This window comes from Sceloporus occidentalis, unplaced genomic scaffold, assembly GCF_023333645.1.
Source record: "Sceloporus occidentalis isolate IW3139 unplaced genomic scaffold, rSceOcc1.0.p SCAF_1, whole genome shotgun sequence".
Classification (NCBI taxonomy): Eukaryota; Metazoa; Chordata; class Lepidosauria; order Squamata; family Phrynosomatidae; genus Sceloporus; species Sceloporus occidentalis.
The window spans coordinates 209,704,531-209,721,977 of record NW_028316981.1 but is presented as its reverse complement, the minus strand read 5'-3'; the positions used below and the strand labels follow the sequence as shown (position 1 = coordinate 209,721,977).

Below are 17,447 nucleotides of genomic sequence, written 5' to 3'. Positions count from 1 at the left end.
TCAATATGACATCCTTTCACATATTTAAACAGGGCTATCATATCACCTAGAACTTTAAGGTAATGTATGGCCTCTTTCTAGGCTCTGTCCTTGGCAAGCACTGTTGAGTACCACTTGTCGTTGTGATGGAAAGGCCAAGAAAACTTCTCAAACAAGATCTCAGCAAGAATGGCCCATTTTTACCAGCTGCTTAACTTCAAGCCTGATTGTTAACAGTCAGGGCACCAAAGGAGCTGTCAGGATTCTCCTGCGACTTTTGAAGAACCAGAAGTAGGGAAAAAAGCACCTTGTTCCCATGGACACCAACTCTAGAAAAGCAAATCTGACAGATTTTATTGTGTTTTCATTGTAAAAAAAATCCACTAACGATTCATTTGTCATTTTCTTAAGGCAAGCATTAACAGAGTGACATAGTTGTAATTTGTAAGAGGACTATGAATATATTTAATTAAACACACAGTTGAGAGATTTCAAGTATATTGGCCCGCTCCCTGTGTCCCAGTCACTGGGACAACATATTTGCCTGTACATATCCACAAGCCAAACCCGTGTTCTTAGATTCTGCAACTGCTATGTTCTATGGTACATCACAGGCTTCATGTCCAAAGATGCTTATGCAAATGTAATGCTACCCAGGAAGGACACAAGTGAGTTGACATAGTCCTGATGTACAGGCCTAGGTTTCAAACAAATGAATCACAAGTGAAAGACAACCCTTTGGATCCGTTTCAAGTGTATGCAAACACCCTCATTGTTCAAAGTGATCAAGGCTGATACAGGTGTATTTGTGCACAATTAAAACTACAGAAAAAATGTGCTTGAATTATGATCATGAATCTTCAGTGTAGGTAATTTATAGATGAGAAAAATGACATGATGTACAGACATCTGACCTTCTACATCCCTTTCTTAATATTTCCTCAGCAGTAAACCCAGGGAGTTACTTCCTAATGAGCATATTTCTGTTTGCAGATTTAAGGAACATGTATCTAGCTCCCATGGTAAAGCGAGAGGCTGCAAATGTACAAGTGGTCTCTATTAAAGGTTCACCTATCTGTGTGCCTTCCTAATGCATGAAAGGCATTCTTTATCATCATTTGTTGTCCTAGCCATGCTCCATTCCAGCACTTAAAAAAACACCTACATGGTGTGCCAAAAGTCATGCCTCATAAACAATAATTCCGGTTGAGTCTTATCTGGAATTCCAAAATTCAAAATATTCCAAAATCCTGATTCACATGGGTGGCTGAGAAAGTGACACTTTGCTTTCTGGTGGTTCAATGGACCAAAACTTTGTTTCATGCAGAAAATTATTTAAAATATTGTGTAGAAAAATTACCTTCAGGCTATGTGTATAAGGTGTATATGAAACATAAACAGCTTTTCAGCGGAGTCTCCTTCCCCGGAGGTCTTTAAACAGAGGCTTGATGGCCATCTGTCGGGGATGCTTTGAGAATTCCTGCATGGCAGGGGGATTGGACTGGATGGCCCTTGTGGCATCTTCCAACTCTACAATTCTATGATTCTAATTATCATATATACTTGACTATAAGTCAACTTCATGTACAAGTCAAGGGCAGGTTTGAAGGCCAAAATTATGGATTTTACCATGACCCATGGATAAGTCGCGGATAAAACTTAGAGGCTCCTTCAGTATGTATGTGTGCATGCAACAAGAAACTCTAATTGAGGCTTTTTGCTTTGGTGTTTCAACTTTGGTTTCAGCCTTCACTTGGCAGACAGCAGTGGTTGGAAGAGGGACTCTGTTTGTTTAACATCAATTACTACATATACTCATATATAAGTCTAGAAATTTAGATCAAAAAATTGGCCCAAAAAACCTGAGCCAACTTATCCTTGAGTTAATGTAGGTACTGTACTTTAACTCTCACTTAAAAAAGGAATCATCCCCTAGTGAAAGGCAAGAGTGACATCTGCCCTGGAATCACTGAATTTCCTCTATTTACTCATCCATCCAGGCTTTAGTATGAGCACAAACAGTAGTTATGCCTGCTGGGTTTTTGTAAGTTCTTTTGCATTGTTTTCCTTTGCTTCATCCTTTATATCTTTTGTTAGATGCCATTAAGTTTTACCCTCGACTTATCCATGGGTCACATCAAAATCCATAATTTTGGTCCCAAAACCTGCCCTTGACGTATACAAAAGGTCAACTTATATGGTAATCATCCAAGACACTTTCTGCTTGGCTCAAGAGAAAAAGAAACTCTCTCTGCACTGCATAGGGAAATCTGAAAGAGCAGCAATCAGATTACTATACTGACCCATATATATGTCAACCTGGGATTTTGGGGTCAGTTTTTGGGCATAAATAAGATATCTCATCATGTATAAGCAAATATTCTAAAATCCAAAAAATTCTAAAATCTAAAACACTTCTGATCCCAATCGTTTAATATAAGGGACATTCAATCAGTATTAAAAATGTTCAAACTGGCTGCCATTTTCTTCTAAATACTTTAACTCAGATGTTACATGGCGTTTGGACATTCCTAAGTAAAGTAACACTTTCTCTGATGCTCACAAATTGTAATGTGATAGAATCATAGAGTTGGAAGAGACCACAAGGGTCATCTAGGCCAACCCCCCGCCATGCAGGAACTCACAATCAACACACCCCTGACAGAGGGCCATCCAACCTCTCTGTTTACAGACCTCTAAAGAAGGAGACTCCACCACACTCTGAGGGAGTGCATTCCACTGTTAAACAGCTCTTACTGTCAGCAAGTTCCTCCTAATGTCGAGGTGGAATCTCTTTTCCTGTAGCTTGCATCCATTGTTCCGTGTTCTAGTTTCTGGAGCAGCAGAAAAGAAGCTTGCTCCATCCTCAATGTGACACTCCTTCAAATACTTAAACAGGGCTATCATATCACCTCTTAATCATCTCTTTTCCAGGCTAAACATATCCAGCTCCCTAAGTTTTCTTCATAAGGCATGGTCTCCAGGCCCTTCGCCATTTTGGTGGTCCTCCTTTGAACATGCTCCAGCTTGCCAACATGATGGCCTCCTTTAGATCAATAAATTGCCAATGGGGCATGTTTTTTGGGCATACCCTGTATATGGTTGCCTGAACCAGAGCTCTGCAATAAATAGTTGCAAATAAGTTACTCATAATGGATGCCTTTAGTCAATATTGAAGGTTTAATGACATTGCATTTTGATTACAATTTGACAAGTGATAGTGTCACACCTTTTGCAGTATAATACTAACTTCTGGGTTACTTTTTAGTTTAGAATGTGGCCTTAGTAATGGCAAGGATGGGATATCCCCTAGTTCAAATGTTAGGTTATGGTGTGCTCCTTTAAGCTGTCATATAGGTGCTGAAGTGATAATAAGGAGTTATAATAAGGGATCAGTGTGTTTTGTACCACAGACCAGTGGCTTGTAACATTTAGGAACTGATTTCTGAAGTAATTAAATATGATCCTAGGTATAGCTACACTTTTAAATAACTGTGACAGTAACTTGTTTGACTGAGCCTTGGAACTACAACTGATTTTAAAATTGAACTTTCCAAGCTTGAGCCTGGAGGCACTGCTTGCCTACCACAGCTGACTAGGTAAGTGGCCTTTTGGTGGCCTGGTGTTCAGCTTGCATACATCTTACTGTTTTCTCTCTAGCCAAATGCTAGAAATCTGAATAGTAAGGATGCAGAAGCTTCCTCAAAAGAAGCATAACTCCTGAGGCATTTCCAACTGGCACAAGCAATCTCTGGGTTTCATCCTGATTCTAAGCATTATAAAAGCTAAACTGAATGGTAGAAAGTCAAGAGCATATCATATCCTATTCAGAGGCATTCACTATTAGTGAATATTCTTCACCATCCCTTTGCAACATACCATTTTTTGTCTTTAGGAAATATGGAGCCTGAAAGCCTATGTAAGCTTTTTCACCATTAAAAACAATCCATGGAATACTACATTGCCCACTTTCAATTAAAGACCCTTGCACAAAATAACCAGTGTCCTCTATTAGGATGTTTGTCTGCCAGAAAGAGAAGGCCCAGTGATGGCCACTTCTCCAAGCCTTTTCTTTGTAACTTTGCAGCTTACACAATTTCCACAGAGTCCCCTTTCACAAACAGTCCAATTTAGCATTTAACTTTTTTCATGTGATTTTCAATGGCATCTTCAACAATGGTTTCATCTTCATCAATAGTAACCTTGACCTTCTTTCCAACCAAGTCAAAGATGTCTTCAGGTGGATAACCTTTGGGCTCCCCTACCTTGACCGTCAGCATATCCAGAGTGAGCATTGTGCCTTCTGGGATCCGGATTTTGGCAACTACAGATTTTCCCAACTAGAAAAAGAGTACATTAAAGAGGTTACATTACAGGTTGATTGGTCTGTACTAGAGAGGACAGAAATGGCAGCTGGACATTTGGACAGACCTGGTCAAGAGCAAAAAAACCCCTAAGCTCTCAATATGGCAAAAGCAGAGATAGGGAGACATGTGGCACTCCTGCTGTTGCTGTACTGCAGCTTCCATCATCTCATTGGTAGCTGTTTAGGCTAGGACTGATGTGAAATGCAATTCAACATCTGGAAGGCCTCGTGTGACTTACTCAAAAAGACTAAATGCCTGGCTCTTCTTCTTGTGGTATGATGTTATTTGCTTCCCTGATAACAACATTAAAGGTGAAGCCTGGATCTGTTTTATCTGTAGCATAAGGATATTTTCTATCATTTGGAACTCTAGTTCTGGGACACCGGCCAAAAAACTAACTATTAAACTAGATCATCTGACCAAGGACACCTAATGCAAAGAATACCTGGACCACAGGAAAGATAAGTGTTTTAAAGACATAAGAGCCCTGCAGCATAATCCCAAAATCTATCTAGTCTGACATCCTGTTTCCAAAACAGCTGTTTTTGAAAAGCCCATAAGCAGCACCTAAAGACAACAGCCCTTCCCCAGAAACTGGTGTTCAAAGATACATTGCTCCCTAACATAGCAATGTACTCCTGAATCAATCTCTGCTTTTGAACATCAGAGGAATGCTTCATTTTCAAGAGGAAAAGACTTCATTTTCACAATAGCTGTCTTGGACAGAGTAATGATTTCAGTGGTGTGAATGAACATGAACAATGTCTGCTAAGTTGATTAGGCAGGCTCTATTTGCATGCTGTCACTGCAACAGTGATCCAGCAGCAGTATTATTATGGAGCATCTGCTATGAGCTTTTTCATCCCAACAGTAGCAGCCACCAGTGAAGGATGAAACGGGTGTGGGGACATCCCATGTGATCATTCATGATGACATATTCTCAAAAGGTTAAAAATACAACCATTCCAACTTGGGATCCCATCATACTACAAACTTTTTTTCCTCAAGGGCACTCACAGTGCAGTGATGTGAACGCTAGGTGTATGGTTCATCAGATTGTAAACTACTTGCCCCACTAGCAATGCAGAAGACAGATCCTGTAGCTAAGTGCAGTGTCAAAAGCTTAAGTGCTTGGATATGAAAAAACAAAAGCTTGGCCATGGAGTTGTGGTGCCCAGATTTTCTTTACAGCTGTTGTTTCTTCCCATGAATTCATGATGACATATAATAAATGGGGTTCCCACATGACTTTCCACCCAGGCCCTGACTACACTCTCCTCTTTTAACCTTTAGCAATGCACTGGATCATTTATTTTCCAACCATTCCCAGCAACCAGTAACCTAGAACACTGGATAATTCACCAACTGACTAAAGCTAGCAGTCCTATTACTAACAGGGGGGATGCTTAAAGTGGTAGACACAAGCTAGAAGACAATCTTTATGTTGCCTTATGACAGACACCTATGGATGCTAGTGTCATCAGTAAGTGAAATGAGCAGGGGCAATTTAATTCATAATGAAAGGTCTACAATAACACGCTTACCTTTTCATTGCAAGCAACTTCACAGGGCAAGAGTTGCTTGACTGGTGACCCCATAGCCTTTTCTACCATGCGGATGGTTCTAACCAATTCAGCCAATTCACTGGGCTCTAAAGATGCCTGATGATCACTTCCTTTCCAGGTCTTGTCCAGTGTTATGTGGCGCTCCAGTACTTTAGCTCCCATCGCAACTGCTGCAACAGAAATGGCTATGCCTGTCTCATGGCCAGAATAGCCAACAGGAATATCTGGGAAGATTGATCGATATTCCTACAAAAACAGAAGAGTGGAAGGATATGGTAAAGGATGGCCTCCTTAGAGGTACATAATATTTAGAGAACAACTGTTATAACACAACAAGAAATAGTTTTGTTGTATCTGATATTCACACTAATCTGGCCACTGCCCGGACTGAGACTCTTGTAAACCCAACGGAGATGAACACGTTACGAAAAAAACAGCCACAGGCTGGTCTTAAGACTCTGTCCTGAATACTATTGGTTCACTTACATCAGCTGTTGCACTTTGTTTATTTGCATGTTTTCTGGAGTCATGCAAAGGTGATAAGCACAAGCAGACCCAACCAGGCAGCTGTAAGCAAATCTTACTTCCTTGATGTGGAAGTACACCTGCAGCCCTGTTCCTCTTGCTACCAGGTTACCAACACAATCTCAGCCTCTGTTTATAAGTAGCCTCTCTGCCCTTGATCTGTTGCTCTGCTCCATGGAGAGCAGGACCAAGGGCATCACCAGAGGGCAACCACCACACTGTCCCCACTCCAACCCTCACTGACCGTTATGACACGAAGATTGACATCTTCAGGCTGAAGAGGGTAAGCACTAGTGCACTGAAGAAAACAGAAGTTTGGGTTGATGGGCTTCACCAGATTGTAAACCTGCTGCATTGTGCTCATTGACTGCATCCCACTGGAGATCACCATTGGACGACCTAGAAGGGAAAGCCAAGTGTTTTCAATTTTCCTAAAATAGTAATTTCTCATCCACCCACCTTGTACCGTGTTACAGGGTAGATGGGTGAAAGATTGTCTAATGGCAATACCATCCATAGGCATTTGTCACAAGCCCACATTCTAGGGAAATGCAGGACATCTGATATTATAACTAAATAAGCACCATTTTCTTTGGTGGCTGTGGCTTTATACTGTCACATTTAATTTGATCTCCATACAGAAAATGGATAGATATTACTTCAATATCAACCCCCTGTAACTAAATTAGTTATCTGTGTTAATCAGAGTTGCAACACTCAGCAATAATAATTCATTCTTCCCCTAAACGTACCTTTTTTGGCTGTCTTTTTCAAGTATGGGAAATTGTTAGTGTCTCCAGATCCTACTTTGAAAAATGGAACATCCAGTTCATGTAGAAATTCTACAGCCATCTGTGAAAATATATATATATATATATATGTTACTAAAATCCCAAATTAACATTCTACTCACAGTAACCACTCTCCACACACATACACACACATACACACACACACTGAACGAATGGCCCCCTCACCCCCAAACTAGTTAACAGGAATATGGGATATGGCTATAGGTAGGGAACACAAATGGAAACAAAGTGAACAGAAAACCCACAAGCATACAAACGAGAGAGAGAGAGAAACGCAAAAGCAAGAAACATGACTCTGGATCTCATAGGATTGTTTATGAGTAAAAGCCAAAGATTTAAAAAATCCTGAAAGAGTAATCTGTGTTGGATTTCAATCACAAGAAGTGGACAGGTATCCTTGGGAGAAGGAAAAGCTACCATGTGTGCTTTTTATGTTTAATGTTTTAGTTTTATAAATTGTGTAATCTTTTCTTTATTAACTCTTATCTTTATATTTTTAGTAATGACTTTTTATAGCTATCTGGGCTACACAGTCTGTGCGTGGCATCAAAAGTGGAAGTCTCTTTTAAAAACCAAAACAGAAGCCTTGAGCCTCCATCTCCCTTACTTCATCCATGCCTGAGGCAGTAAAGAAAATTCCAATCTCCTTTGCGAAACGCTGCAGCTCCCGATACTGGTCATGACTGAACTCCAAGTGGCGCTTGTGCTCTCCATAGGTTTTCCCCCAAGAGTGTTTGGATGTGTATGGCCTCTCCAATGCTCTCCTATTGAATTTGTGTTCCAGTTCACTTTTTTGGAATTTGGCACAATCTGCTCCACATTCCTGTCATGAGAAAAACATGGTAACAATTTCACAAGGATGCTTCACAAGCATGGTGTAGCAGTCTAAGCACCCGACTACAACTCTGGAGATTAGGGTTTGATGTCCTGCTTGGCCATGAAACCCACTGGGTAACCTTAGGGAAACCACACTCTCTCAGTCTTGGGGAAGGCAATGGCGGCAATCCTCATAGAATCATAGGCCTGTTACAGACTGCCAAAATAAAGCTGCTTCGGGTCTCTTTGGAGGTATGCTATTTAAATGATGCATGGGTCCTAAGAGTCTGGAGGTCACGCCAAAGCCACACTCCATTCCTAAGCACCGGAGTGCAGCTTTGGTGCAGCTTCCGGACTCTTAGGGTGCATGCATCATTTAAACAGCATACCTCCAAAGAGACCCGAAGCAGCTTTATTTTGGCAGTCTGTAACAGGCCATAGAGTTGGAAGAGACCACAAGCCTGGATTGAAAGCTTTTTTGTTTTCTAAAGGTTTTGCAATTTCAGATTAATGCGTTATACTTTTAATATAACAAATTATCTGCTTTTTCTGTTTTTGTGTTTGTGTGTGTAGGGTTTTTTTTTTTGCATTGTATTTCGCACTGTATTTTGCAACTGCATTGCACTGTATTTTAGTACTGCATTCTAGTATTGTATTTTAGCATTTTATACTGAAGTGGTTATTCGTGTTTTATTCTGTTGTAAAGCGTCATGCACATCAGAGGCACTATACAAATGGATGATGATGATAATAATAACAATAACAATAATAACTTTTGTGTGTATGTGAATGTGAGAGAGCCAGATGTAGTGGTTTGCATGTTGAACTATGACTCTGGAGATCAGGGATTGATTCTTCACTCAAGCCTAAAACCCCATTGGTTTTCCTTCGGCAAGTCGCAATCTCTCAACCTCAGAGGATGGCAATGGCAAACCTGAAGAAGAATCGGAAGGATCTTGCCAAGAAAACCCCAAGTGTGTGTGTGTGTGTATATATATATATATATGCATGCACACACACACGCACATATGGGGTGGCAATTTAACAACAGCCTTCTGAGCCACGATGGGATTTGACCATCTTATGCCTAGTGGAACAAAATGTTTGTACCTCCGTCACAGATTTCCCCCCCCTCCCCGAAACGTTTCCAAAATCAGATCCATAAATTGGGAAGGAATGCCTTTACAACACAAGGAAGAAAGCAGAGCATGATCAGCATTTGAATCATGCCTGACTAACAGGGCAGATCCATTGTCTGTAAGGCCTATTTGAGAGCCGACTGCAAAATGTTGAAACAACCCAAAAGAGAAGCTCTGCCTTATTTAGGAAAGCAGTCCTAATTTACTTCAAAGCAGATCCTCCTAGCTCAGAGGAACATACACACAAGAGTCTCACAGCATTGAGCCATGGCAGTTAAAGCAGTGTCAAACTGGATTGCTTCTGCAGTGCGGATGCAGCCTTCACGCTGCACACACTGTCTCCTGCCACGCTTGGCTTTGCTGGATAAAAATAAGAGAGTGCGACTTGCCCAAGGTCCCCCAAAGGGTTTCCATGGCTGAGATGGGATTCGAACCCTGGTCTCCCGGAGCCATTATGCCACAAGGGCTCTTTGCCATATGCTGCATTTTTGGCACTTTATCCATTTGGGTTGGTCCAATAAAGCTATTGCCGTTCTTTGGTTTTTGGATGCCATTATACTTTGCTACACGGCGAAGCGGTTTCAGCGTAGGGACTAGGACTCGGCAGACCAGGGTTCGAATCCCTAGTCACCCACTGGGTGACCTTGGGCAAGACTCTGTATAAAAGTATACAGACTTTGTAGAGAGCCAGTGTAATGGTTTGAGTGGTGGGCTTTGGAGACTAGGGTTCGAATCCAGACTCGGCCATGGAAACCCACTGGGACTGGGTGACTTTGGGCCAGTCACACTCTCTCAGCCTCAGAGGGCAGCGATGGCAAGAAAATCTCACGGCAGCCTTAGGTTCACCTCAGATCACACAACGCACACATACTACAACTCTGGAGACCAGGGTTTGAATCCTGGCTCAGCCATGTCAACCCTTAGGCAAGTCACACTCTCTCAACCATTGCCATTGCTATCCTCTGAGGCTGAGAGAGTGGGTTCCCATGGCTGAGCCTGGACACGAACCCGGGTCTCCAAAGTCCACCACTCAAACCATTATACTTTTATCTAGTCTCAAACAGGTATAGAGTAGTCTGCATCTATCTATCTAGATAGATATCTTGGTCACTCATTGGGTTTTCCTGCCATGAATCGAACCCACGACTCCGAAGTCGCAAGTCCAGTCTATAGCCTTTATATATAGTCCTAAATAGATACAAAGTCTGCAATTATTTATTTATTTATAATTAATTAATTGCAAACTAATTTAATGAACCCAAGACGGGGATCGAACCCCCGTGGCCACAGTCACAGTCCAGCGTTCGAACCGCTACGCCACGCTGGCCCCAATCCTTTCCCCCTCTCCTGCTTCCCTTTTCTTCTCCTCTGTCCCTCTGAAGCCACGCCCCTTCCCCACCTTAGCGACGCGGATCATGCGCTTGGCGATCTCGAGGTCCCCCTGGTGATTCTGGCCGATCTCGGCGATGATGAAGCAGGGGTGCTCCCCGCCAATGGGCCTCCCAGGGCACAGCTCGAACTCCAGCGGCATATTCGCAGGCAAGACCAGGACCTCACCCGCAGCCACCGATGCGTTGCCACGCAGAGGCAGCACTGCGCATGCGGAAGGCTTGTCTCCACACCCTCCCTCCACTCCTCAGGGCCGGCGCGCTTCAGCCAATCGCAGCGGAGGAGCCGCTAAGCCCCGCCCCACTCCGAAGGCTGAGGAAAATCCCTGCAGCAGCCAGGAGATGGCGCCCGTTTGCTGTTTATAGCCCAGCGCTGCCTAATACGCCATCCGCACCGCAGGAATAATCCGGTTTGATACCGTTCTAACTAGCCCTGGCTCAGTGCTAGGGAATCCTGGGAATTGTAGTTTATTGTGGCACCAGAGCGCTCTCTCTCTCTCTCTCTCTCTCTCTCTCTGACAGAGATGGCTAAACGTCTCACAAACACTATAGTTCCCAGAATTCCATAGTCTTGAGCCAGGGCAGTTAAAGCAGTGTCAAAACTGGATTATTTTCTGCAGTGCAGATGCAGGCTAGGTTAATGCCGAGGCTTTTGCAGAGCTTTGACCAGATTTCGATTCCCAGGTCAGCCTTGAAAACCCACTGGGTGACCTTGGGCAAGTCACACTCTCTCAGCCTCCTCAGGGGAAGGCAATGGCAAACCTCCTCTGGACAAATCTGGCCAAGAAAATCCAATGATAGGGTCTTCATAAGTAGAAAATGACTTCAAGGCCCACAACACCAACAACAAGCCACATGTTGCCTTTCCTCTTGTTTTAAAGCAAGGTGGTGTTTCTCTGCAGCTTGAGAGGATTATTTTAGCCACACAGGTCCTTACCACAAAGGAGGACGAGGCACTGCAAAATGTAGGACATTTAGGAAAAGTGGAGGACATGACCAATCAAAAACACTCATAGATAAATCCATGCATTTTAAGCCATACTCCAAATGGAGGGCCTTTTGGAATCCCTCATGGACCAGAAAGGCTGAAATGGAGGACAGTTTTGGGAAAAGGAGGACCTCCAGTCACTCTGCACTTTAACTGCCATGGCTCATTGCTATGCAGTTCTTGGTGAGGTATTAAAGCCTTCTCTCTGAGGGAGCTCTGGTGCCCCACCAAACTACAAATTCCCAGGATTCCATAGCATTGCACTATGGCGGTGTCAAACTGGGTTATTTCTGCCCTGCACATGAGACTTAGGTAGGAGAAAAAGCGATGGCAGGATGAATGGATGTCCTTATGGCAAAGGAGGAAAAAGCACCGCAAAATGGAGGATGTTAGAGAAAAGGGGAGGGAGTGACCAAACAAAAACCGAAAACACTCATAGAAATATAAATCCATAGCCCTTATCAGATGAGTCTGGAACTGGGAGTCTTCTGCACTGGGCAGTTCGAATTCACGTTATTTCGCACAATACCATCATACCTGGGAGTCCCTCCGTATTGGCATGATTCAAATTGGCCAATCCGCATTCGCGCGAAGTGCATTCAGTGCAGAATGTTTTGTCACACCGGTGCTCAACATGAGGATTGGCCGATTCGTATCGGCCCCCTCGCACATGCTCAGTGGTGCCCTGCATGGGTTGCGACCTTAAACGCTTCCGGGGTGAAAGGGGAGGTCACGTCATGACAGCCCGGTAAACAGCTGGAGAGCCAGCTCATGCACATTAACAATCGCGATACAACGTGCCCTCTCTACATTCCTCTCTGTTTCCTCTCTACATTCCTGCTTGGTTTTAACGTTACCATGACCTTCCCTTGCAACAAATTAGCAATGCCCGGTTGTACGTGTGTGTGTGTGAGTGTGTGAATATGTATTCTGGGGCGGGGGGGAGGACCAGTTCCAGCGGCTGTCAAAGAGGCTGGATGGCCATCTAAGTAAATGGGGATGCTTTTTTCCTCCTCCTCCTCCCGGCTTGGGAGGAAGAGGCGCGGGGGCCGCTGGAATCGCGGTTCCAGCAGCCTCCTCCTCCTCCTCCCGGCTTGGGAGCCAGCCTAGGTTGCATCCCAGGCAGAGAACAGGCACGGGGTTGCTAGAATCGCGGCGATCGCCGCCGTTCCAACGGCCTCCTCCTCCTCCTCCCGGCTTGAGAGGCAGCCTAGGCTGGCTCCCAAGCCGGGAGGAGGAGGAGGAGGCTGCTGGAACCGCGATTCCAGCGGCCCCCGCGCCTCTTCCCTGCCTGGGATGCAACCTAGGCTGGCTCCCAAGCCGGGAGGAGGAGGAGGAGGCTGCTGGAACCGCGATTCCAGCGGCCCCCGCGCCTCTTCCCTGCCTGGGATGCAACCTAGGCTGGCTCCCAAGCCGGGAGGAGGAGGAGGAGGAGGCTGCTGGAACCGCGATTCCAGCGGCCCCCGCGCCTCTTCCCTGCCTGGGATGCAGCCAGGCATGCCTCTCAAGCCGGGAGGAGGAGGAGGAGGCCGCTGGAACCGCCCCCCCCCCCCCGCTTCCCTGGAACCGGCAAGAGGAAAGACCCACCGGAAGTAAAAATTGGAATCTGGGGGTCTTGCGATGGAATTCAGGACTGGGTAGTCACACCAGAGCCATTCGCACTGAGATCGAACAGAGCCCCAATCCAGGATATTGCCAATCCCCTTATCAGCGCACTGGCCAACACGCTCCAAAAAGAGGAGCCAGTACGCATTCAGTTCGGCATCTCGCGCATTCACGTGAGTTCGGATTGGGCCATTCGAATGCTGGTATGATGGTATTGTGCGAAATAACGTGAATTCGAACCGCCCAGTGCAGAAGACCCCCAGTTCCAGACTCATCTGATAAGGGCTCATGTTTCTTGGCCATGCTCTAAATGGGGGACCTTTTGGGATACTTCCTGGACAGAAGGCTGAAATGGAAGACACATCTTGGAAAAAAAGGAGGACCTCTGGTCACTCTGAATTTGCTTTTTGGCCATGCTCAAATTGGAGGACCTTTTGGGATTCCTCCTGGACAGGTCCTCCATGTTGAGCATAACTAAGAAGCATGAATTTATGTTTATATATCGGTGCCGTTAGATTTTATTTTGTCATGCCCCACCCGTATGGTTTTCCAGTGCCTTGTCCTTCTTTGCGGTTAGGACATCTAGTCACCCTGGATGTGTCCTTCATTTCAACCTTCTGTCCAGGAGGAATTCCAAAATGTCCTCCATGTTGAGCCCGACCAAGAAGCATGAATTTACATTTCTATGAGTGTTTTTAGCTTTTATTTGGTCATGTCCTCAATTTTTCTTGAATGTCCTATATTTCATGGTGCTTTGTCCTCCTTAGGTCACCCTGGACCCAAAGAAAAATGGATTTGTTTTCCCCAGGCTAAGATTTGCAGCAGGAAGCGGCTTGTGTGGGTGCGGTATTTTCTTCTTCCTTCTTAATGGTGCAACTCTGCCTTTGTTTATTCAGAAGGAAGTGCTATTTTTCAACAGAATTTACTCTTAGGTCACAACCGGTTTGCTCAGGCGACCCAGCCTACCCTGCTATGAGAAAGAGAAGAAGGGGAAATTGGTCTGCAAAGGAATCTTGTAGCACTTTTGACGCTGTGTCTGCACTGCAGAAATACTCTGGTTTGACACCGCTTTAACCACCATGGGTCAATGCTATGGAACTCTAGGAACTGTTTGCTGTGGCACCAGAGCTCTTGTGATTCTGGTGTCACAACAAACTACAGTTCCCAGATTTCCATAGTACTGAGCCATGGTTGTTAATGTGGTGTCAAAGTGGATTATTTCTGCAGTGTGGATGCAGCCTAACCGAAATAAAGAAACTGGTGCCAACAGTTTCCGTAGACTTGAGCCTACTTCCTCAGATGCATGGCGGAGGAGTCACTCCCCCCCTTCATTACTATGGGACTGTGGCCATTGGACTCTTTCTGTCCAAATAATACAAATATAATACAATACAGGACTCCCTAGCACTGAGCCAGGCAGTTAATGCAGTCTCAAACTGGAATATTTCTGTAGTGAGTTTTGGATCAAAAAAACGCTTTTCTGGCCTCACTAAGACCCCAATCCTCTTCAACTGATTTTTTTGGGATCGATATTCTGCCCCCCCCCCCGCCTCCAAACACCCAAATCCTTTCACAAATGAATCAATTTGTCTTTCCCAATCAGAACCACTCAACTCTCTAGCCATATTTTTGATTGAAAACCAGTCAAAAGTGGCAACCAGAAGTGACACAGTGTCACTTCTATGTAGCTTAATGCACGCTAGCCCATCACTGCTACGGTGCCTATGGAATATTCTGTTTTGCTTCTACAAAGTTAAGGCTTTTATATTTTCTTATTTCATGAATATGCCAAAGAGCACAATTTTGTACCAAAACAATAAAAGAAGGGATACTCGTCAAATGTGAAAGTTATATGACGGGCTAATCTGGAAAAGTTTTGAATGCTTGAGAAATACTGCACAGCAATTGATATAGTACTGATGTTCCTCCTCCCATGGCTTCAGAACATCCAGATTTTTAACAAACTGCTGGGCAAAGCTGCAGAATTCACTTCTAATGGGAGTGATCGTGTAGCCCATATGTGTAGTTAGTACATAATATTGTTAAAAAGAAAAGATGAGAATAAAATCATGGACTTTCAGATGTTATTAGACTACAACTCCCCTCACTACTGGTTATGTGCTGGGCTGGGTTGATTGGAATTATAGTCCCTCAGTTTGCAGAGGGTACATGTTCCATATCCCTGAATTCATGTTTTGTCAAAAAATTGCAGGAAAGTGCACCATACCTTAAAAAAAAAATCTTCCCCTATTATTATTATTATTATTATTATTATTATTATTATTATTATTATTATTATTTATTAACTTTTATTTATAAAGCGCTGTAAATTTACACAGCGCTGTACATACAATCTTTTAGTTAGACAGTTCCCTGCCCTCAGGCTTACAATCTAAGAAGACACGACACAAAAGGAGAAGGGAGTGGTGGTGGGGAATGGGATCAGGTCCAGCAGTTCTCCACCTCCGAGGCCTGGACCAAGGCAGATCGACTGGAGGAAGGGCTTGGCTTTTACAAGCCACCTTTACTGAACTGCGCTTACTCCCTCTAATGTCCAAGACAAATATCTCATTAACCTTCCCTGTCACATCTAGCCATATGAAGTTGGAAGAACAAATATTGGTTAAAACAGGTTTCAGTCTCAAGAAAAACAATGATTGTTGCCAGTTATGTCAATCTAAGGTGAATACTAAGTACCAGATATCCTGTTCAACATGCATAGGTGTCGTAGAATCATAGAATTGGAAGAGTTGGATGAGACCACAAGGGCCATCCAGTCCAACCCTATTCTGCCATGCAGGAAATCACAATCAAAGCATCCCTGACAAATAGCCATCCAGCTTCTGTTTAAAAACCTCTAAGGAAGGAGACTCCACTACACTCCGAGGGAGTGAGGAAGTTTGTTCCACTGTCGAACAGCCCTTATTGTCGGGAAGTTCCTCCTAATGTTGAGGTGGAATCTCTTTTCCTGGAGCTTGCATCCATTGCTTCAGGTTCTAATCTCTGGAACATTATTTAGATGATTAACTGCAATTTAGCTCTGAAATGGGTTTTAGATCTGCAAATCTAGTACCTTTCTGGAAGTAAATTTAACTGAATTCAGCAGTATTTCATTGTAAGCTACCACTGATTCACCTGCAACAAAGAACTTTTATATTTTGTCAGATTCCTTTATATGCATTTTTACATGTCTTTGTGTGCCGATGATTGTAAAGCACCTGCTTTCAAGGAATGCACTGTTATATTATCATTTGTCATTATTATTCGTATTGCTTTGTAGACTAACACAAGACCTTACTGGATGTTGTCCAAGATGCAAAGATTAAAAACAAAGTGGGAGATTGCCTTAGGATTTTAAGAGTCCAGGGCTACACTCTCATGCCCAACGGCCTGTTAGTCAAACCCACTGAACTCAGCAGAACCTCCTTCTGAATAGACATGTGTACTGACATTATTTTTATTTCTCCTGACAGAAAGGTAGGGTTGCCGTCCTTTCTCATTTTCTTTTCTGGCACCTTTCAACTATAGCCTGATCTTCAGACATTAGCAAACGCCTACATTTTATCTCCGCTTCACCTGCTGACCTCTATAGATTAAGCTGGGCAGAGTCCATGCTATATTTCCTGATCAGTAGGTAGCCCTGCCTGTGGATGATCCTAAGAGAATTCTTACTTAGGTTGGACTTTGGAAGAGGTCGGTTGAGTGAAACTTTGGTTCACAAGCAGGCTTGGTTTTTCCTTCAGGGAAGAAAATTCTAGCTGTCTGGAATTTGACATATAGAAAAAAGGCAGTTACATTGGCAAAACGTGTCCAAGCCATATAACGATGAAACAGAACAGGAAGGCAAAGAATTTCTTCTGTGACCTGGGATGCTCCCTTACATCCTGATAATGCTTGGCTTGTGTCAACCACAAAAACAATAGGAAAGTGGCTCTGCAAATTTTTGCACCTTCCCACGTCCACGTCAGAAATAAATATTTAGAGAAACATGTACAGAGACAACTCAGAAAGAAAAAAAAAACCCTAATTGATCAAAAAGCAGCTACATCTTGGCTGAGCAGCTGTTTCTTTTCTTTACCTAATTTTTAATTTTAGTTTTTGTTGGTAGGCAGGCTTTGTTGCTTGGGCACCTTTGGACCTAGCATATCTTTTTGCCTTCCCTCTGAGAGAAGGAATTTCTTACTTTGAAGATATCCCTCTTCTGCAGTGATTTCTGACCTTTTTTTTCTGAGACATCATTTTAAGAGTATAGATGGTTGACAT

General features: G+C 43.6%; 1 protein-coding gene across 1 annotated transcript; it reads right to left on the bottom strand.

Moving 5' to 3' along the window:
- Positions 1-335: 335 nt before the first annotated feature.
- LOC149323302 (N-acetylneuraminate-9-phosphate synthase) lies at positions 336-10,776 on the bottom strand. The gene is made up of 6 exons (XM_089488725.1): positions 10,603-10,776; positions 7,856-8,071; positions 7,189-7,288; positions 6,681-6,835; positions 5,891-6,157; positions 336-4,319 (listed from the first exon to the last, which is right to left on the bottom strand). Exons 1-6 carry the CDS (start codon positions 10,732-10,734, stop codon positions 4,110-4,112), a joined length of 1,080 nt encoding a protein of 359 aa, XP_089344851.1. The 5' UTR covers positions 10,735-10,776; the 3' UTR covers positions 336-4,109.
- Positions 10,777-17,447: the final 6,671 nt, after the last annotated feature.

Bases quoted from the DNA above. Each gene is read 5' to 3' on its own strand.
- LOC149323302 (XM_089488725.1), bottom strand. From the start codon at position 10,734: ATGCCGCTGGAGTTCGAGCTGTGCCCTGGGAGGCCCATTGGCGGGGAG. The intron at 8,072-10,602 runs GTGGGGAAGGGG...TTCTCATGACAG, and splicing joins GCATGATCCGCGTCGCTAAG to GAATGTGGAGCAGATTGTGC. The intron at 6,158-6,680 runs GTCAGTGAGGGT...CTGTTTTTGTAG, and splicing joins TCAATCTTCGTGTCATAACG to GAATATCGATCAATCTTCCC.